The sequence below is a fragment of the Balaenoptera physalus genome (assembly GCF_965194825.1).
Source record: "Balaenoptera physalus genome assembly, chromosome: 3".
Classification (NCBI taxonomy): domain Eukaryota; kingdom Metazoa; phylum Chordata; class Mammalia; order Artiodactyla; family Balaenopteridae; genus Balaenoptera; species Balaenoptera physalus.
In genome coordinates this window covers 176,938,315-176,960,471 of record NC_138890.1, presented here as the reverse complement: position 1 = coordinate 176,960,471, position 22,157 = coordinate 176,938,315, and the positions used below count along the sequence as shown (strand labels likewise).

At 60.1% G+C, this 22,157-nt stretch overlaps 1 protein-coding gene across 1 annotated transcript in view; it reads right to left on the bottom strand.

Annotated features, from left to right (window-relative positions):
• Positions 1–20,040, bottom strand: part of SLC12A7 (solute carrier family 12 member 7) — a 70,763-nt gene extending 50,723 nt beyond the window's left edge. The window contains exon 1 of the mRNA XM_082456356.1: positions 19,745–20,040. Within this exon, the coding sequence (XP_082312482.1) occupies positions 19,745–19,841 (97 nt within the window). The 5' untranslated portion in view covers positions 19,842–20,040. The remainder of the gene's footprint in view (positions 1–19,744) is intronic.
• Positions 20,041–22,157: the final 2,117 nt, after the last annotated feature.

Sequence of the window (22,157 nt, the reverse complement as noted above, 5' to 3'; positions counted from 1 at the left end):
TCCTTCGTGAACACAGAAGTACACAGAAGTGATGGCTGGGGACTCCTTCGTGAACACAGAAGTACACAAAGGTGATGGCTGGGGACTCCTTCGTGAACACAGAAGTACACAGAAGTGATGGCTGGGGACTCCTTCGTGAACACAGAAGTACACAGAAGTGATGGCAGGGGACTCCTTCGTGAACACAGAAGTACACAGAAGTGATGGCTGGGGACTCCTTCGTGAACACAGAAGTACACAGAAGTGATGGCTGGGGACTCCTTCGTGAACACAGAAGTACACAGAAGTGATGGCTGGGGACTCCTTCGTGAACACAGAAGTACACAGAAGTGATGGCAGGGGACTCCTTCGTGAACACAGAAGTACACAGAAGTGATGGCAGGGGACTCCTTCGTGAACACAGAAGTACACAAAGGTGATGGCTGGGGACTCCTTCGTGAACACAGAAGTACACAGAAGTGATGGCTGGGGACTCCTTCGTGAACACAGAAGTACACAAAGGTGATGGCTGGGGACTCCTTCGTGAACACAGAAGTACACAGAAGTGATGGCAGGGGACTCCTTCGTGAACACAGAAGTACACAGAAGTGATGGCTGGGGACTCCTTCGTGAACACAGAAGTACACAGAAGTGATGGCTGGGGACTCCTTCGTGAACACAGAAGTACACAGAAGTGATGGCAGGGGACTCCTTCGTGAACACAGAAGTACACAGAAGTGATGGCTGGGGACTCCTTCGTGAACACAGAAGTACACAGAAGTGATGGCTGGGGACTCCTTCGTGAACACAAAAGTACACAAAGGTGATGGCTGGGGACTCCTTCGTGAACACAGAAGTACACAAAGGTGATGGCTGGGGACTCCTTCGTGAACACAGAAGTACACAGAAGTGATGGCTGGGGACTCCTTCGTGAACACAGAAGTACACAGAAGTGATGGCTGGGGACTCCTTCGTGAACACAGAAGTACACAGAAGTGATGGCAGGGGACTCCTTCGTGAACACAGAAGTACACAGAAGTGATGGCTGGGGACTCCTTCGTGAACACAGAAGTACACAGAAGTGATGGCTGGGGACTCCTTCGTGAACACAGAAGTACACAAAGGTGATGGCTGGGGACTCCTTCGTGAACACAGAAGTACACAAAGGTGATGGCTGGGGACTCCTTCGTGAACACAGAAGTACACAAAGGTGATGGCTGGGGACTCCTTCGTGAACACAGAAGTACACAGAAGTGATGGCTGGGGACTCCTTCGTGAACACAGAAGTACACAGAAGTGATGGCTGGGGACTCCTTCGTGAACACAGAAGTACACAGAAGTGATGGCAGGGGACTCCTTCGTGAACACAGAAGTACACAGAAGTGATGGCTGGGGACTCCTTCGTGAACACAGAAGTACACAGAAGTGATGGCAGGGGACTCCTTCGTGAACACAGAAGTACACAGAAGTGATGGCTGGGGACTCCTTCGTGAACACAGAAGTACACAAAGGTGATGGCTGGGGACTCCTTCGTGAACACAGAAGTACACAAAGGTGATGGCTGGGGACTCCTTCGTGAACACAGAAGTACACAAAGGTGATGGCTGGGGACTCCTTCGTGAACACAGAAGTACACAGAAGTGATGGCTGGGGACTCCTTCGTGAACACAGAAGTACACAGAAGTGATGGCTGGGGACTCCTTCGTGAACACAGAAGTACACAGAAGTGATGGCAGGGGACTCCTTCGTGAACACAGAAGTACACAGAAGTGATGGCTGGGGACTCCTTCGTGAACACAGAAGTACACAAAGGTGATGGCTGGGGACTCCTTCGTGAACACAGAAGTACACAGAAGTGATGGCAGGGGACTCCTTCGTGAACACAGAAGTACACAAAGGTGATGGCTGGGGACTCCTTCATGGCCTGGAACGCTCCATGAAAGGAAGCGACGTGGTCTTCAGCAGCGTCAGCCACTGCTCCTCAGGGACGCCATCAGGGGCAGGAAAGTGGGCCCCAGAGCCCAAGGCAGCTGCCAGCCGTGTTACCGACCCAGGCCTGTCCGGACAGTATAAGGACCACTGAGAAAAGAAGGGGGGGCGTGGACTCCACAGTGGAGGTGAGGCAGCCCCTCCAGGGACGGGGTCCACCCACCACCGCAGGAAGGCCTGGTGCGGGCCAGGGCAGGACGTGGGGACTTCCTGACACGCCGGGCATATAAAACCAGCTCCGTCACCACCCAGCAACGTGTGTGCACCAGAGACACCCCAGGACGGTCCCAGCAGCACCATCGGGTCGGCCCGGCTGTGAACAACGCACATGCCCATCAACAGCGACGGGCAAACGGGAGGGCGCGTGCATCGGGTGGGATGCGCGCGGCCTTGGGACGAGAGGAGGCCGCACCACCCTGCCCACCAGGCGCTCCAGGGCAGGAAGACCAGCGCATGGCCAGGTGCCAGAATGGCAGCTCCCAGGCAGGCAGGCAGGCGCGTCTGGAGTGCAGACCGGGCCCCGCTCTGACCTGGATGGGGCTGCGCGGGCATCCCTGGGCACAGAACGCTCAGGGCGTGGCATGGTGGGTGCATCCCTCACAGGAGAAAGACAGAAGGGCTCCGAGGGGTGTTCTGAGTCAGAATCAGGCTCAAACCGACCCGTGGCATCCAGCCCCGTCTGCAACTCGCAGGGAAGAACGCGGCTGCCACCCCCCTGGAGTGCTGTCACCGCACCCCTGAATCACGGCAGGTCCGCATCCCTCATCTTCCTGGCAGCTTCTGTCCCGACCTTCTGTCAACAAGGAAAGAGGAGCCAGCAAACACCTGTTAAATCACAAAGCCGTCTGCCCGGCATCGGAGCCCCGACTGGCTGGCACACCCCCATCAGAGGTGCCTCGGTCCCCAGACAACGGTCTGCTTAGCCCAGCCGGCAGGAGGCCCTGATGGGGGCGGGCGCTGAGTTCACCAAAACAGAGCATGACGCCTGTTCCCCTCAAGTAGCTCACAGCCTCCTGGGGAGGGTGGAGGCCGGCGTCCAGGCCCCAAGGGCCCACAAGCCCCCAGCAGGGCTTCTCCCTGATACTCGTTGAGTCAGGGGCTGCTCTGAGTCTTCGTGCGGGTGACCTCAACTAATCACGGAGAAAGAAAAAAGGCAACCAACCGCGGGCACAATAAAGACACTCGTTCTGTGGGGCCCAGAGAGGCTGTGTGACTTGCTAGATGTCACACAGCCTATGGGGGCTGGGACGGGGCTGTGCCTTTCCTGGACGCGAGCCCGCTGTCGTCGGGACCTCGCCTGGCCCCGAGGGGTGAACCCTGCCGCACATCCACGGGTGTCCTCGGGAGCCAGTGCAAGCTCTCCTAGGGAAGGACAGCTACGTGCGCACGCAGCCTGGGAGGGGCCGGGGCAGTGGTGTCCCTGACGGGGGCCGTGAGAGGGTGGGGGTCACAAGGCTCTGGGGGAAGCGTGGGCTCCTTCACTGACCAGTTCCCTCATCAGCTCAACGCTCCATCCCCCAGCACTGCAGCCGAGGCTGGACACACAGCGTGAACCAGCAGGTCCATCTGGTCTGGGAGGCGAGTCCCCAGGCTGGAGGACGGAGGTGGACCAAGCACAGGGCACGAGGAGTGGTCCCTGGGGGAAGGAGGCCCCGGGCAGCAGGCGGATGGAGGGGGCAGCGGCGTGGGGAGGCCCTGTGGTGCCAGCTTGGGGCCCAGGCCCGAGGGGAGCAGACTGCAGGCATCTCCCCGGACGGGCTGTGGCATGGGGGCTGCACAGGAGGCCGCCGGCTGCGCTGAGTGCTGTGTGGACGGGGAAGATGGAAGACGCGGGCTGGGAGGACGTCTGCCTTCCTCTGGCCAGCGTCTGCTCGAGGCATGTCGCTGGTCACCTGGGGGGTCTGTGCCCCAGACTCCCAACCCCAGGGCAGCTGAGTAGGGCCTCTAAGCCTCCTCAGGGGACTTCCCTGCCTGGTGGGCCAGGAAGCAGGCCAGGTGCTGTCTCAGAGGTGAGACCCCTGCCACCCCAGCCCATCCGCAGCCTCTGTTATTTCCCACCCTTTCTGGGCTCACCGTGCTCAGCGGGGGACACCCTCTGGGTCCCCGCGGCAGTCCTGGGCGGGGCCCCCGCCTCGCGCCCCACTCCTACAAGCTCCTGAGGGGTCTCAGGAAGGCTGAGCGTCGGGCACTACAGCCCTGTGGCCGGGGTGGGGCTGCGCCGTCCTGGCTCCTCTGGTCCCAGCGTCCCTACTCTGTCTCTCAGGAACGGCAGCCACGTGGCTCCCCTCTCCCCGAGCCCCCATGGGGGAGGGCCACTGGGTCACTGGGTCAGCCTGGAGTCCGTCACCGGGCAGACACAGCGTCCACCTCTGACCCCCTCGCAGGCCTGGTAAGGACCAGCTGAGGTTTTGGGGTGCAGCCTCGAACCCGCCAAGCGTCACCCTAGGTCAACGGGGACCTCGGGCTGTGGCCCAGGCCACGGCTGCTGCCAGGCCTGCCTTTAACAGCAGGCCCAGAAACGCATCAAACCGTCTACTCCTTTCAGCTTTTCTTTCCCTTTCCAAAAAAATGAATTTTGTTTAATTGCGCTAAAATACCCATAACATAAAGTTAACCATTTTAACTGTAATTGAGTGACAGCCCAGTGGCATCAGGAACACTCACACTGGCAACCATAATTAATCCAGGAGGCCACTACGTGGGGTCACTCTGGTGCCCTGGTGGCCTAAACGTCAAACAGAAGCCCAGCCAGAGTCAGAGCAGCAAGCGCGAGAGCCCCCGTCACACAGAGCCACCGTCCCGGAGAGGGGGCTCCCCAAGGAGCCACACCCAGGCTGAGGCCCATCAAGTCGCCCCGTTGTCTCCACAAAAGCCCCCCATTCCTAGCGGGTGGGGCCCGCACAAACACTCTGCCAGATTCAGATCCGTGCTCACTCACATAAGCTCTGTGCCTCGGTTCCACCTTTCACCACGTGGGTGTGCGGCCATCACCGCCTCCATCTCTGGGACTTTTTCATCATCTTGCAAAACCGAAACTCATTAAACCCTAGCTCCCCGCCCCCTCCCCGGCCCCAGGGACCCACCACCCTGGTCTCCGTCTCTCTGGACCTGATTCCCCCTGGTCCTTACACAGGGGATAGGCACGGTGCCCGTCCCTTCCCAGCCAGCTCAGCAGAGCCCTCATGGTTCTTCCCATTGCAGCTTGCGTCTGAATGTCCTTCCTCTGAAGGCGGAAGCGTAGTCCATGGTCTGAATGGACCACATTGTGTTTGTCCATCATCCATCGATGGACACCTGGGTTGCTTCCACCTCTTGACTATCTGCTTTAGTGCATGCTTTCCCCTGCATAGAGTAGTGGGGAACACTGTCCGGGGTATGTATCTAAGTAAGAAACACGAGCATCTGAATTATGTTCCCCTTTGTGTAAGGAATCACCGCCCCGGCCCCGGGAGGAGACAGGCGGCATCTCCTTGGCTGGAGGGGAAGGGGCTGACCCTCTGCTGGGTGCTTCCCTGGACCTGCCACATTTGGTGGCATGCGCCAGACTCACTGAGACAAAAATACTTTACAATCTTTTAAATTAAACAGCTGCTGAAGGCCAGAGATAAGCAGGTCACCCTCCAGCGCCCAGGGCAGTGATTTCTATCCTATTATTACCCACAGCACAGATAAAGTGACCGGGACCTGTCCCAAGGTCACACCAACGGTCCTGAGGCCCAGGGAGAGGACCTGCCGCCCACAGGCTGGGGCCCCCGCATGGCTCTGGGCTGAGACCTCCGCACAGGAGCCTCTGAGGGACGCGCATGTGCGTGTCTGGGGGCCGCGGACAGACAGACCTGGCTGCAGCCGGTTCTGCCAAACGTTTCCCAAGCAGGCTGAGCCGCCACCCCAGGCTTTAAACTTCAAATCCGCTTGGCAAACTGAACCAAACCCACCTCCTTTTCTTGGCTTTCTTCTGCTCCATGGAGAGAGAGAGAGAAGGGAAGTGTGTCTTTTTTTTTTTTTAATAGATCTTTGTTGGAGTATAATTGCTTCACAGTACTGTGTTAGTTTCTGTTGCACAACAAAGCAAATCGGCCATATGCATACACATGTCCCCATATCCCCTCCCTCTTGCGTCTCCTTCCCACCCTCCCTATCCCACCCCTCTAGGTGGTCACAAAGCACCGAGCTGATCTCCCTGTGCTATGCGGCTGCTTCCCACTAGCTATCCATTTTACATGCGGTAGTGTACATATGTCAATGCTACTCTCACTTCGCCCCTGCTTCCCCTCCCACCCCCTGTCTTCAAGTCCATTGTCTATGTCTACCTGTTTATTCCTGCCCTGCAACTAGGTTCATCAGTCCATTTTTTTTTTCTTTAGATTCCATATATATGTGTTAGCATACAGTATTTGTTTTTCTCTTTCTGACTTACTTCACTCTCTATTGACAGTCTCTAGGTCCATCCACCTCACTACAAATAACTCAATTTAGTTTCTCTTTATGGCTGAGTAATATTCCATTGTATATATGTGCCACATCTTCTTTATCCATTCATCTGTCGATGGACAGCAAAGGAAACCATAAACAAGACAAAAAGACAACCCTCAGAATGGGAGAAAATATTTGCAAATGAAACAACAGACATAGGATTAATCTCCAAAATATACAAACAGCTCATGGAGCTCAATACCAAAAAAACAAACAATCCAGTTAAAAAATGGGCGGAAGACCTAAATAGACATTTCACCAAGGAAGACATACAGAAGGTCAAGAGGCACATGAAAAGATGCTCAACATCACTAATTACTAGAGAAATGCAAATCAAAACTACAATGAGGGATCACCTCATGCTGGTCAGAATGGCCATCATCAAAAAATCTACAAACAAATGCTGGAGAGGGTGTGGAGAAAAGGGAACCCTCTTGCACTGTCGATGGGAATGTAAATTGATACAGCCACTATGGAGAACAGTATGGAGGTTCCTCAAAAAACTAAAAATAGAATTACCATATGACCCAGTAATCCTACTACTGGGCCTATACCCTGAGAAAACCATAATTCAAAAAGAGTCATGTACCACAATGTTCATTGCAGCTCTATTTACAGTAGCCAGGACATGCAGAAGGCAAGTATGTTTGGTTAACAGTTTCTGAGTTAGATAACTATCTCTCAGTTTACCTCATTTAAACCTTAAATATTTGGCTTGAATCACGTGAGAGCAGAGAGGGCTGCGCTAGTAAGAATAACTTACATCCTGCATTTACAGAGAACAGCTTTTTGTTTGTAAATGCTGCAAGCCACTAATTTCTATTTTCTCAGGGCAATGAGTTAAAAATACGTTTTTAAAATAAGCTCTGATTGCCACTGAAGGCCAAGGTCACTCAGAATCCGCCAAGTCAACCTGTGCCCAATGCAAGAGCACGATCCTCCCAGAGACAAAGTCCAGGGGCCAAACTGTGTGATACAAAGGAGTGCTGAGCACAGAGGAAAAATAACATCAGGGATGAGACCGTCTGACAGCTACACTTGGCTCCCGAGGGGAAAGGGGATGCACGTCAAAAAAGCAGAACCAGAAAAGACGTGCAACTTCAGCTTGGGAGGCAGTCAGAGGAGGGACGAGGCCAGAGGGGACAGGAAGAGTGTTTAAGGTGCCCAGGGAAAGCAGCTGCCTGCCAGGTGCCCACGCCAGCAAATGCAGTAGTTGAGAAGGAAAGATGCCTGCACCCCAATGTTCACTGCAGCACTAATTACAATGGCCAGGACATGGAAGCAGCCTAAGTGTCCATTGACAGAGGAGTGGATAAAGGAGATGTGGCACATATACACAATGGAATACTACTCAGCCATAAAAAAGAGTGAAATAATGCCATTTGCAGCAACATGGATGGACCTAGAGATTGTCATACTAACTGAAGTAAGTCAGAGAAAGAAAAATATCATATGATATTGCTTATATGTGGAATCTAAAAAAAAAGATACAAATGAACTTATTTACAAAGCAGAAACAGACCCCCAGACATAGAAAACAAACTTATGGTTACCAAAGGGGAAGCGGGGAGAGGGATAAATTAGGAGTTTGGGATTTAACATGTACTCACTACTATATATCAAATAGATAAACGACAAAGACCTACTGTATAGCACAGAGAACTATACTCAGTATTTTGTAATAACCCACAAGGGAAAAGAATCTGAAAAAGAAAATATATATGTGTGTGTGTGTGTGTTCACATGTGGGTGAGCTGTACACCTGAAACTAACACAACATTGTAAATCAACTATACTTCAATTTGAAAAAAGGAAGGCGAAATAAAGACATCTCCAGACAAGCAAAACCTCAGAAAGTTCTTCCCAAGCTGAAGGCAGCTAGAATAAGGTTCTCAACAGAAGCACAGAAAACACAGAATAACCGAAGCCTAAGGACATAGGGAAATGGGCCAGAACGTGGACCGCAGAAGCCAGCCAACGGCCATGGGGTCAGTGTTTAAACGCGCAAAACCTTAAATACATCGGTGGGTTAAACACAAGCAATGGCGCCCAAGAGGTGGGGGGAGTCCTGGGTTCCTGGGCTGTGTGGAAATTGCTAATTTCCCCGAACAAGCAACACCACCAAGAACAGGAGGACGTGTGACTGACCAGCTAACGGGAGACAGCACAGGAGTAAAAAATACATACTTGACACCAAAGAAGGCGGTGGAGGGAGACCCACTGGGAGGGGAGCCCCCGACCCCTGCACTCGTGACAGAGCCCCACACGACAGGGTGACAGAGGAAACGAGGAGACACTTCACTCCGACAGAGAGCCTGAGATGCCTCTCTAACGATGGGACAAGTGGACCAAAAAAACTCCCAAAGCTGTAGAGATAAAGATTTGAACCACGCAGGTAACAAGACTGACCTAACTGACAGATTCCAGAACACGCACCCACCAACCGCAGACCCCCATTCTCCCCAAATTCACTAAAATAGTAAGCAAAACGGATCATGGTCTGCACCATAGAGCAAATCTCAACTGATTTCAAAGAGTGAAATAATAGAGCCGCATCTTGGACCCCAGAGACACGTGCAGAAAATCAGCCTGAGAAGTAATGGGGACCCCCAGGTGCCTGCAGCTCAGCAACTCATTCCAAGAAACCCATGTGCTGGAGAAGAAGCCACAGTTGAAGCAGATAATATTTTGAATTAAATGATAATGAAAATACAGCCTAGCAAAACGTGTGAGGAAAGGTGGTCAGCACGGCAGAGCCTGCGAAAATGACAAAGGCAGTGTGGTGGGTCCAACTGGGTCACCCAAAGATGCGCTGATGCCCTAACACCCAACATCTGTGAACTTGGCCGTATTGGGAATAGGGTCATTGAAGAGGCAAGTGAGTTAAGGTTAGGTGGTAGGGGTTAGGGTGGCCCTAATTCAGCACAACTGGTGGCTGTAAGAGAGATGTGAAGACACCAGAGGAGAGGTACAGGGCAGGAGGTCAAGCGTCAACAGAGGCAGAGGGCAGAGAGATGCAGCCACAAGCCAGAGACACCTGGAGCCCTGGGAGCTGGACCAGGCGGGAAAGGTCCTCCCAGAGCCTCCGGAGGGAGCGCACACCTTGATTTAGGACTCGTAGCTTCCAGACTGCTCGAGGGCACATTTGTATTGCTTTACGCTACCAGTTTGTATCATTTGTTGCAGTAGTTTTAAGAATTTGATACGGATGGTAAGAAGACATTGTGGATTCACCTCCAAGGTCCCCAGCGGTGGGGAGGGGGTGGCCTCCAGGTGCCCGCCGGCATTGGCCGCCTCCACCCCAAACGCCACTGGCCTCGATCCAGGGCCGGGCCAGGGCCTCCAAAACTGCCACGGAATAAACATGAGAGCACCCAGGAGTCATTGTCTTGGGGGAAAGTTACAGCCTGACTCTGGTGGGGTGTAAGTGACATGATTAAATTGGAAGGAAATAAAAGATCCCGGCTGGGATTACATTCACAAATGCCAGACAGCCCCGCTTCCACGGCGCTGCATTATTCCTCTGCCCCGAAACCAGGTGATTCAGAAGGAAAAGACGTCTGGCTGTCGTCAGAGGCTGGGAATCTGTGCTGCTCCCTGTCACCCGACTCCTGGGCCGCGAGCCTGCAGGCGGGTCAGCCCACGTGGGAGGGACGTCCACGCCAGGGCAGTCCAGGGCACCCGATGCTATTTTCCCCTGAAGAGGAAAGTTAAAAAGCCCAGGAAGCCTTTGATGTTACTTCCATGACTTTATTTCTGGATGTGGTTCAGAAAATAGGGTGAAAATCACCGAAAATTGCACCTGTTTGGTCTACACACGTCTAGTCTGGTGACCTTCTGCTGCCCCATCAAGGTGGCCAGCTTTGGCAGCTCCGGAACCCTCCAGAGGCCACGGCACTTGCTCCCGCCAGGAGACCCGCGGGGCCCCCAGGGGAGGCTGGCCGCGAGGAGGTGCCCCCTCCTCAGGGAGCGCCGGTCCGAGGGACCTCTGTGGCGTCAGGGGAAACTTCAAGGGGCAGGATAGCGGAGGTTGGCGGGAAGTGAGGGAGGGAGGGGCTCGGCTCAGGGCTCCCACCCCCCCAAACCTGCCCAGACTTCTGCCCGGTGCCCTCGCGTCGACTGCAGGAAGAAGGTGAGAGGCTTCCGCCTGTCCCTAGACCTGCAGCCTCAGACACACCTGGACGGGCACCAGTAGAGAACCCTGGGCTTCCAGGCCGCCTGGGGAGGGGGGGAGGCAGAGGACGAGGGCCACCAGGGGCGACAGGGGAGGGGGCCGGGAGGGGACACGGCCCAGCCTGGCATGGGGGAGGCGGAGCTCAGAAGGGCCCTGGTCACTGCTTCCTCTCACCAAAGGGAACCCCCAGGCCAGTCTGAGGGGTGCAGGCCAGGGAGCCAGATGGCGGGGGCCAGGGACCTGGCAGGCATCTGTCCAGGGAGGGTGGTCTGGGGGCCGGGGTGGCGGGGGGAGACACCCTGAGACGAGCTGGGGGGTTGGCAGGAAGGGGAGGGCCCAGGAGTAAGTAAGGATGGGAGGTGGGACTGCGGCCTTCTGGAACTCCTCCCCAGACCCCCGGCCTCCTGGCAGGATCTGAGAGGAGCCAGGGGTGACCAGCAGGGCCTGGCATGGAGGACAGCGGCCCAGGGAGACCCAAGGACAAGACAGCTCCCACGGAAACAGGCTGGGGCAGCAGGACCAGGTGTGACTCGGAGCCCCTGTCCACGCGGTCCTCCCCGACCCTTACCGGCTGTCCCGTTACCCGCCCGACGGTCACCTGCATGCCCGGGGCCTGGACGCCGCCCTCAGCGCTGGAGCCCTGCTGCAGGGCTGAGGAGGAGGCCAGTGTCGGCTCCACACGTGGAAGGTTCTGGAAACTCACGACCCCTCTTGCCAGCCTCGGGACACACACAGCCCCAGATGGCCAACCCGCTCGTCGGTGGTCACCCTGGGCCCTGAGGACAGCAGAGGCGGCCAGCCCAGGGTCTCCGCTCCTGCTCCGGGTCGGGGACCGTCCCTGCCCTCTCTCACCTCGCCGTCCTCGCCCGTAACCAGGTGCCGCCTGGGGCCGCCACCCTCAGCGCCACGTCCACTCTGGGCGGATGGCAGCCGAGCCGAGCCCTGGCTGGACTCCGGCCCCGAGCTGCAGCCAGGCCTCCTGGGCACACGGGCGGGCACCTGGGCGCAGCTTCCCAAGAGCGACGGTGGAGATTTAGGGACGAATGGTGTGCCAGCACCGTCCACTCAGCCTGCTGCGCCGACCTGATTTCTCCTCTTTCCCTTCTCTTCCCGGAGACGCGGTCCACTCTCCGGACTACCCCTTGGGCATCTCCCCACTCCCTGAGGTTGTCCCGACGCCCCCTCCCCTGCGCGGCTCCTCCGCCCGTTCAGGCCCCTCCCGCGAGGTCCCAGCCTCCTTCCCGCCAGGGCCTGGGGGCACCACATGTCCTAAAATCACTCTAGGGTCAGAGACAAGACGGTGCAGCGGAAGGACCCGAGCTACGAGCACACCAAAATCACAACTGACCGCTGAACAACGTCAGTAAAGAAGACTGGGTCTACCCAAAACGATACTCCACATCCAAGGACGTAAGGAAGAAACCCAGCGAGACGGCGGGAAGGGCGCACTAGCGATATGACCAGATCCCATACCCCGGGGCAGGGGAACCTGCAAACTGGAGAATAATTACGCCGCAGAGGTGCTCCCACAGGAGTGAGAGCTCCCAGCCCCACGTCAGGCTCCCCGGCCCGGGGTCTGGCATCGGGAGGAGGAGCCCCCGAGCATTTGGCTGTGACGCCGGCGGGGCTTGAGAGCAGGAGCTGCACGCACTGGGAGAAACAGAGAGTCCGCTCGCGCAGGGCGCACCCGGGCCTCTTGCGCACCGGGCCTGACCAACCTGCGGGTCTCAGAGGGTCTCCTGGGGAGGCGGGGTCAGGGGTGGCTGCAGCCCTCTCTGAATCACTCTAGGACGACGTCCACGGTCACAGGGTACCGATGGGGGTTGCCGGTAAACACACAGTGCTCGGTCAAATTCAGTTTTCCGGTCAATACTGGTTTTTTGGTACGTGTGTCCCACACGTTGCTCGCCCTAAGAATTATTTGTGCGTATCTGGAGCTTGAACATAACGGTGCCCGTGCCAGGGGCTGGGCCTGCCCGCCCTGCCCGGGTGAGGGTGGAGGTGCAGATGGACAAAGCTGGCCCTGCCCTTGAGGTGTGGTGGCCTTGGCCTCGAGGTCTTCAGACCTGAGTGGAAGATTCTCCAATGGCCTGAGGACTTGGCCCGCAGGCCCCCTGGGTGGACTATTAGGCCAGAGGAGTCCAGCAGTTAGGGGCGTATTTTCATCTCTTTTGTAGGGAACAGGACCTTGCAGCCGGGGAGGGGGTCGGGGTCGGGAGGGGGGGCGGGGCCGGGGCGAGGGCGGGGTCGGGGGCGGACCAGTAAGTGCCTCCTGGGAGCAGAGCGCAGGCAGGAAGTCCCAGCTGCGCCGGGGGTCATCGCTGACCAGTGTCTACACAGTGGCATCCCCCAGAGAGCGGGGGCGGGCAGGAGGCTAGAAGGGCCTCCTGGAGAGGCTCCTGCTTCTGATTGGGCTGTCAGGCTTCCTCTTTGGTGGAGCCTCAAAGAAGTCAGAGACTGGGGGCTCGGCTGCCACCCTAGTCACCTCCCCAGGTACCCCCGGTGAGCCGAGCTACGTCCAGACCGCGAGGCAGCGACCACGTGACAGGCAGGCGGAGGCAGTCGCCCCTCCCCCCACTTCAGGTGCGCGTGCGCAGCAAGGGAGAGCGGCTCGGCCGGGCACCGCGGCTGTTCTCGGGACAGCCCGCCAGAGCCAGACGAACGTGCGGGTGCCGCTGCTCTGAGCCAACCACAGCGCTGGTCCCCAGGCAGCCCCAGCTCCCTGATCTGGGGCAGCACACGTTCCCAGCATGTTAGAAAACCTCAACGCCCGTTAGGGTGGCTATTATCAAGCAAACAGACTAACAGGCGAGGATGTTGAGAAATGGGAGCCCTTGCACACTCCTGGAGGGAACATGAAATGGTGCAGCCGCTGTGCAAAACAGAATGGAGGTTCCTCCAAAAATTAAACAGAGAGCTACCGTGTGGCCCAGCAATTCCACTCCTGGGTACTGATCCCAAAGAACTGAAAGCAGGGTCTCGAGGAGATGTATGTCCACCCATGTTCACAGCAGCATATTCACAATAGCCAAGAGGGGGAAGTAGCCCAAGTGTCCATCAGCAGATGAAGGATAAACACAAGGTGGTCCATTCATACAATGGAACGTTATTCAGCCTTAAAAAGGAAGGAAATTCCGACACAGGCTCCAACATGGATGGACCCTGAGGACATTATGCTCAGTGAGATACACCAGTCACAAAAGGACAAATCCTGTAGGATTCCACTCACGTAAGGGACCCAGAGGAGTCAGATTCCTGGAGACAGAAGGATGGTGGGGGCCAGGGGCCGGGGGAGGGGGAGGGGGAGGGGGAGTTAGTGTTTAACGGGTGCACAGTATCGGTTTAGGAAGATGAGAAAGTTCTGGGGAGGATGGTGGTGATGGCTGCACAACAATGTGAATGTGCTCAACAGGAGTGCCAGCACTGGCCTGGTCTCCCGCTCACCGCAGGCGTCCCTCCTGGCCCCGGCTGGACGCGCACTGCTGCCCAGGGCCAGGAGATGAGTGGGTCCCTGAGGGGGTGGGGAAGGCAGGCCAAGCGTCACAGCTGGACATCAGGGTGTGGGGCTGTGCCCCTGGGGCAGGTGTGGGACCCCTGGGGCAGCGGTGAGCCGGGGGTGGCCGGGAGGGGGGACTGGAGACAGGAACAGTGGGGTCTGGACAACAGAATGGGCACCGGCAGAGCTGGACGGCCTCCAGTGCCCGCCCTGCCCAGCCCCAGGACTGGAGGGAGGACGAGGGCAAAGAGCACCTGTGTCTGGGGTGTGTTTCCACCACCTCGACGAACCCGCAGGGGAAAAGGAAGAATCCCTCTCCAGACCCACAGGCCTCCCCGAGACGCCGAGGGCCTGGCTGTGTGGCTGTGACCGCGGCCGTGACCGTGGCCGTGGCCATGACCGCGGCCGTGACCGCAGCTGTGGCCGGGGCTGTGACCGCGTCCGGCTGGGTAAAGCAGCTCCTCACACCCTCCCAGGGGCCTGTCTGGGGACTGAGCTGCTCTGCCGCTTACGCCACGGGTGACTCATGACTCAGCATCCGTGGGGACTTTTCCTCGGAACAGAATCGCACCCTCCAATCGCAAGGAGGCCAGGGACCTGGGAGAGAGGCGATCAAGGCCCAGAGAGTGAAAGAGAAAGCGGTCGACATGGGCCTCCTGGCCAGCTCACGGGTCGGTGGGTGCGAATTCTCCAAGCTGGCGGCCAGCCTGGCTCCCTCCCGTTGCTGTTTGGCGGGTCTGCCGCGGAGGCTGATACCCGCGTCCCCAGGCCCAGGCCTCACCCTTCAAGTCACACCCGGGTGCCTGCAGCTGCAGGGACTTTGCTCTGGACTAAGTGCCTCTCGGTGAGCCCCACCGCCCGGCTGGCAACTCTCCCCTGGTCATCACGAGGTTCCATCTCCCCTGGGTCCCCCCTTGAGCTCACTCTACCTCTACTGCAGGGCTGTCCACCCCACACAGGCGGGGCCACGTGTTCCCCGCTGGAAACCTAAAAACGTGCCAACAACCGAAACATTCGAGTCCCGCTCCGCACGCAGCCCCGTCACCTGCCCCGGAGACACCGAGTGCACAGCAGCCAGACCACAGGTGACCACGGTTCCTCGGCTCACAGCCTCTGCAGCCGCCAGCCCAGAAGCCACACCGCAGCCTCAGCAGCGATGGGCCCCGATGGTCAGGACCAGTCAGCGTTGTCTCCTGCCAGCTCAGGACCAACCACAGAGGGTCAGCGCTCCCCTCATCAACCTCGTGGGACGCCCCCTTCTAGCCCCCTCGGCCTCCCTGGGCCACGGCCCCTGTCAGGGCACCTGTCCCGCTCTTGGCTGGGACGCTCTCCCCCCTCGCCCGCCTGGGATTTTCTGCCAAACAAGTGATTGGCGGGGCCGACCCCCTCATCCCGCAAGCTCAGCAGGAGGTCTTCACTCAGATCCGAAGCCCTGTCCTGGAGCCGGCACTGCCCCAGGGCCTTTGCACTCGGCAGCCTAGGGCACATCATCCTGGAAGTGGCCCTTGCAGCCGAGGCCCCCTTCTCACTCCAGAGCACCATTGGGACCCACAGTCAGGACGGAGCGGGGAGAGGGCCGGGCACCGACATCTGAGCCGTGCCCCCGGCAGCCAGATCAGCGCCCCGCACACGGTAGGCAATCCATCCCCCCGGCCCCGTTTCCGAGACCAGGGACGTTTCCCACCCCCACTTCGCGACCTGCCTTCAGGCTGGGGATAATCACCAGGTTGAAGCTTACGAGGCCGGGCAGACGCCGCTCCGGGGAGAAGCCACGGCACTGTTCTCCACGGGGCAACCCCACGGTGCTGGGCGGCTCTGGGGCCTCAGCCAGCCCGAGGTCCTCCTGCCACCCTCAGCCCCTGTGCTCGGGTCACCCAGTCCTGCCCGGCCCCCTCGGGCCTTCAGTGGCTTCTGCCGGGCCCCACACCCTCCCGGCCTCTGAAGCCAGTGAAGGTGCCCCCCGGGGTCAACCAGGCTTTACCTGGACAACGCAGGGCCCCTCCGAGGACTGGAAGCTGCTGGCGGCGGGGCCGCTCCCTCTGGGGGGTTGCACCGATTCGAGGGCCTTCCGGCCACCCATGCACCACCTCCCCGCTTGGGCAGACGGCCCCTGCGGGTCCTTCCCCAGCTCCTCACACGCATGCGCTCCGCACCCGAGGCCGCTGCGGTGGCCTCAGCCTGGGGCAGGCGCCGCCCGCATCCCCAGGACCGTCGTCCCGTCTGCTCCTGACATCATCACTGGCAACCCTGGAGCCGCCCCCGTGCTGCCCCAGCAGCGAGCGGGTTAGACACTCGCCCCACAGGTTCTGGGTCATGACCAGCTTCCAGGCAAAGCGAGTCTGTTGCCAAATGTGAGCCAACTTCACGCAGCCCGCGGTTACCGCGGTGACAGGAGGGCCCGCGGTGACAGGACACAGGCGGCCCAGGGATGGACATGGCCCCGCTGAATTCAAGGGGACAACTTTGTCCCTGCAAACGCAGCAGCTGATGTGAGAACGCTCACGGCCTGTGCTCGGTGCCATGTCCCCGTGGACACCATGAGGGGCGCTCAGCCGAGGTGCTGGGGATGGACCCCTGGGTCTGAACAAGGGTCTGCGTGGGGGGGGGGCTTTGGTCACGGGGAGTTGGTGGGGGTCCCTCCTGCAGGGCTGCTTTGAAGGCTGTCGATCACCGAGTGGCACTGGGGGTGGCGAGGCTGAAGGGCACCCCGCCACTCGCCAGGTCGCAGCCTCTGTGAGATCCTCGGGTCACCCCTCAGTCTCGCTCTCTCACCGTCCAGCCCACCGGCTCCAGGACACAACGATCCCCTCCCACTGGTTCCAGGGCCGCTTGGGAGCAGGGCCCAGCCCCCTCCTCCCGGTGTAAGCAGACAGTGTGGGGGTCCCTGAAGACAGAGAACCAGGCACGGCTTCCTTGACATCAGAGAAGCCATTTTTTGGCCTAAGCCACTTTGTCACTGAAGCCTGGCCACAGTGCCTGCCCTTGGGCAGGTCTCGGTAATCAGTGATCTTTAGGGAAGTGAAGGAACGTAGGAACAAAGGAAAAGCAGTCAAGAACAAGAGTTCAGGAAACGACAGTTCAGTTCATCCCTAGTTGCTCCTCGAGGGACGTACGCCACAATCTGCTCCGGTCTCTGAGTGGTCCTGCAGGAACTAAGGCCCCCGCCCGGGGGGAGGACACAGTCATGACGCTGACCCTCCCGACTGCAGTCACCTAAAGCTCGGACTCCGTCCACCTGCCCCAATTCTGTGCTGACCTCTCCTCTGCTCAAGCCCCTTCCTGGATATGCGTGTACCGTTCACTTAAACCTTCCCCAATCTTGCTTTTCGGGGAGACGCTGCTTTGGGGAAGATCCCGGGCGTTCTCCTTACTTGCCGCAAGTAGTAACACATCCTTCCTCTCCCGCTCTCTGGCTTGGTTGTGCCTTTTGGCTCAACACCCACCAAGAGGCGGACCCAGTTTTGGGGTAACACTGGGGCCACCTCAGGAAGCCCTGTGAGCCCTAGAGAAGGTGGGTCCGTGGTTCTCGGGGAGGACGTGCAGGGCTCCTGGGCTGCAGGGTGGGCACTCCAGGACGGGCTGCGGGTCCAGGCTGGAGCCTGCTGCCCCCGGCTCCCCCTCCAGCTCTGTAGATGCAGACGGTGGTGCTGCCCCCAGGCCAAACCAGGTGCCCAGAGCAGCAGCACATGCAAGACCCCCGGATGGCGGCCACGACGATGCCACACGACGGGGACGCCCTCAAAAGTCTGGCGAGGCAGGCGCGGGCGTTGTGCCTCGTCTCCTCTGCACCCACCCCCTCCCCAGGGCCCAGGGAGCTCGAGACACCTTCAGGCAAACCCACCTGGCCCCCGTTGGCACCACTAAGAGCCCGTGTGAGGGTCCTGCAGCTGCTGTGACCCGGAACCACGAGCCAGTGGCTTAACTCAGAAACGTCCGCTCCCGGCTCTGGGGCTGGAAGTGTGATGGCGAGGTGTCGCCAGCCGCGCCCTCCGGAGGCTCTGGGGGAGGGTCCTTCCGGCCTCACCCAGCTTCTGAGGCTCCAGGCGGTCCTGGGCTCATGGCCGCGTCCCTCCAGCCTCTGCCCCCGTCTTCACGTGGCCTCTCTTCTGGGGGCCTGTCTCTTCCCCTCTGTGTCTCTTAAGGACACGTGTCTTGGATTCAGGGCCCTCGGGTAACCCAGGATGACCTCATCTCCAGACCCTTAATCACACCTGCAAAGACCCTTTTCCCGGTAAGGTCCCATCACAGGTACCAGGGGTCAGGGCAAGGACACATCTTTTGGGACCACCATTCGGCCCACTAATAGCCTCAGAACCGGGCCCCAAGCACACGCCCAGAGCAGGGGCCGAGGGCCGTGCACGCAGGGTGGGCAATGCAGAAGGCAGCACCCTTAGCCCCCGGCCGCCCCGTGGGGGGCACAGCCCGGCAGAGACTTGGGACAGTGAGGCCTGGCCCGCCCAGCAGACAAGGCTGCTCTGACACGTGGTCCCAGACGGGCGGAGAGGCCTCGCTGGACCCCTGGGAAGCCAGACTCCGCATCTGCGACCTGAGTCCCCCACCGCGGGTCTGCTTGTCTTACGTGCATCCATGAGCGCCCCTCCCCGTCGTCCCAGCCCCCCACGTTCTGAGGCCCTCACAATCTGCCCCTAAAGCGTGTTTCCAAGACCCCCTGAATGCCCACGCCTCCGGCCACCAGGCCCAGGAAGTGCGCAGCTAAGACCTCTGGCCACAGACGCGCTGCGGCCCCCGGCGCATCCTCGTCTCAATTCATCGTAGGCGGCGGGCACAGACCCCTCCCGCCCAGCGTTTCAGCCCGAGGTGATCGGGGCTTCCCTGCAGCAGTCAGCGCCCCGAGGCAGCCCCCCTCAGCAGGCCCGTGGCAACACTGCTCTCTGTCAGGGGCGGCCGTGAGGGCCTGCAGGCACTACGCGCGTCGGACGGCGAAACCCGGCAGGTCGGCGAGGAGCCAGCAGGTGTGAAGGTCGGGACCCCGCGGAGGGCGTGCAGTGCAGCAGGTGCCCGCACCCTGCAGGCCACCACAGGGACCTTGTGCACGGGAGGCGGGGTCTCACCTTGCACCGTCTGCTCGGGCGCAGCACCAGGCGCTCAGCACCCGCAGCCCCTGCCCAGGTAGGGGAGCAGCGGCCCGTGCTGTGGCCCAGCGGCCCCTGAGGTCCCAGGGGCAAACGCTGACCGCTCTCTGAACACGGGGCACATCTGTGTCTGGTCCCCTCGGCGCACCAACACCCCCGGCCAGCGGACACAGGTGGGCGGGATGGGGGTGGGCCGCTGGCCTCACCTGCCGGCTTCACGGCCCCTCCCGCCCCCCCAGGGAGGTGGCCTCTGGTAACAGGGGACGAGGGCTCAGCGGCTGCCCAGTGTGCCCAGCACGGCCTTTGCTCGTGAGCGCGGTACCGCCTGCTCTGCTCAGTCTAATCCAGGGGGAAGGAGCGCTCGGGTTTCCAGGCAACAAGAACAGGAGCCCGGCCCGGGGGAGGGCTCAGGTGGCCGGCGCGGGGCGGGGGCCGGCTGGGGGCTCAGGGCAGAGCAGAGCCGGGGGCACAGAGCAGGGTCGGCGAGGAGGCTGAGCCGAGAGGGGCCCGCCTGACGGGGACGGAGGCTGCAACAAGCACCTGTGTCCTCACGTGGTCGTCCGTCTGTGCGTGTCTGTGTCCTGAGCTCCTCTTCTTGTAGGGACAGGTGCGACGAGGGCCACTCTAGTGACCTCATCTACCTTAATTGCCTATTTAAAGGCCCGTCTCCAAAGACAGTCACATTCTGAGGTCCTGGGGGTCAGGGCTCCGACAGAAGAACGTTGGGGACGCAAGCCAGTCTGCAGCACAGTCGTCACGGTGTCACAGCATCACAGTGTCACGATGTCATGGTGTCACAGCTGCCCCTGGTCCACCACCTGTCATCTCCTGGACGGAAGCCCCGAGGCCACGGGCTTCTGTTTTCTCCTTTGCTGTGTGCCCAGCTCCTGGGCTGTCCGACTCAGCAGCCGCTAAGCACACGTGGTCAGTTAAGCTTAAATTTAAATTAATTAAACATTTAAAAAGTTAAATCCAGCTCCTGGGTTGCACTGGCCGCATTTCAAGCGGTCAACGGGCACCTGTGGCCAATGGCCGCCGTAGGGACAGCACAGACGTTCTGTAGGACACCTCCGCCCAGGGTACAGGGCTCACAGGAATGAACGAATGAATGCATGCCAGCATGGCCTCCTGCGCCACGCGGTGAGAGAAAAATGAACGTTCACTGTGTCGAAGTCACTGTAACTCGGAGACCCAAGTCCCATCCCGTGAGGTGAGTCGGAAGCTCTCGGGGGTCAAGGGCTGTGGTCACTACCTGGAGCGACGGCCACGCCCTGCAGACCCGGGAGCTGGGCACGGCCTCTGTCGTGGTCCCGGGGCCTCGGGGCTGAACCTCACCCCAGCCACACTCGGCCACAGTCACGCTGCTCAGCCTCTGGGCCCTGCGGGGCCGGCCACCCTCCCGGTGGACGGGGCCACCCCACACAGACCTGGACTGACCGGTCCCTACACGCTCCACGGGCCGGAGCGGCCCAGGGCTGCAAACCCCGGTGACCTTCCTAACGGAGGAGGAAGGCGTGCTCTCCCCCCTCCCTCCCCTCCCCCCTTCTCCCCAACCCCCTCCTTCTCCGTCTGCATCTCTCTGTCTCTGTCTCTCTCTCTGCCCCCCTCCCCCAGGCTGAACTTACTGCCCAGAAAACCTGGCAGTGAGCTGCCCGCTGACCCGCCCCGGACCACTGGCCATGTGGTGCCACCCCACGGGGCCCATCCCTCCACACCCCCCCACTCTCCTGGGGGCCCCCGCTCTCTGGGCAGCGTGTGTGGAGCTCAGGGCAGACAAACGCAGCTGGACAACCAGAGAAGAAAACAGACTTTACCCACCTGTCCCCACCGCAGCGTGGGTGCCGGGTCCTGAGTGCAGGGGGAGGCCAGCAGGGGCCGAGGAGGGTGCGGTCCTGTGCATCAGGAGACGCCAGTTCCCCCGAGGGAGGCCTGGTGTGTGACCCGCCTGCCCCAGGAGCCTCCAGCACCCCTGCAGCCCCCCTGGAAGGCGGCCGTCCCCTCAGCCCCGGAGGTGAGCCTGCCCACAGAGCTCCGGAACACCCCAAGCGTCCCTCCCCAAAAAAGCTGGAGGTGCTCTGAGCCGTGTGGTGTGTGAAACACCCCGCCTCTTCTGGGGTCCCGCCTCACTCTCCCACCCGAGGGCCCCGCCGGCTCCCTGAGCTGCAGGCAGGGAGGCAGGGAGGCCGGCGCCACACACCTGCCTCCCTCAGAGGCCGCCCGAAAGGACCGGCCAGCCCCACGGAGGGCGGCTGGATGGCGGGAGGGGAAGGCTGCCTGGACCAATGGGCTCTGAGCCCCTCGCAGGGGCCTCGCCGCCACACACACGCGTGCACACACGGACACTCGTGCACACAGAGACACAGGAGCACACAGACACACGTGTGCACGCATGCACGCTCCCCGCCCGTGGTCAAGACAGCACACAAGTCAACCCAGGGCACCGCCCGCCTGCTGGGTCTCACCTCGTGTGTGGCGCACAGGCCCCTCCAGGGCACGAAGCTGGGACCGGAGCCCCCCAGGCCGACTCTGAGCGGGGAGGTTCCCTGCACCCCGAGCGGGCAGCAGCGCCTCCCCGTCGCTGAGCAGAGGACCGACAACAGCTGAGGCCGTGAGAAAGGACCCAGAGGCCGAGAGCCCCAGAGCCCCCAGCACCCAGCACCCGCCCTTCCTTTGACCGGAGATCTGGCCGCCGGCCCTGTCTGTGGTTGGGAGCAGCCAGCGGGAGAGGGAGGAGGGACTCCGGTCTGTGCCGCCTGCTGAGGGCGGCCCTGGAGCTAACGTGGGCCAGTCTGCAGAGACCCCCGGGCATCCGGGGTGGGTGGGGGGAGTCGCCTGACGGGACGCCCTCCCATTCCCGCTGGGTGACCGAGGCCCACGGGGAGCCGGTCAGGGGTGGCAGTGTGGCCCGGGTCGTCCTGACCTGCTGCCCCCCTCCCCTGCCAGGACCAGGAAG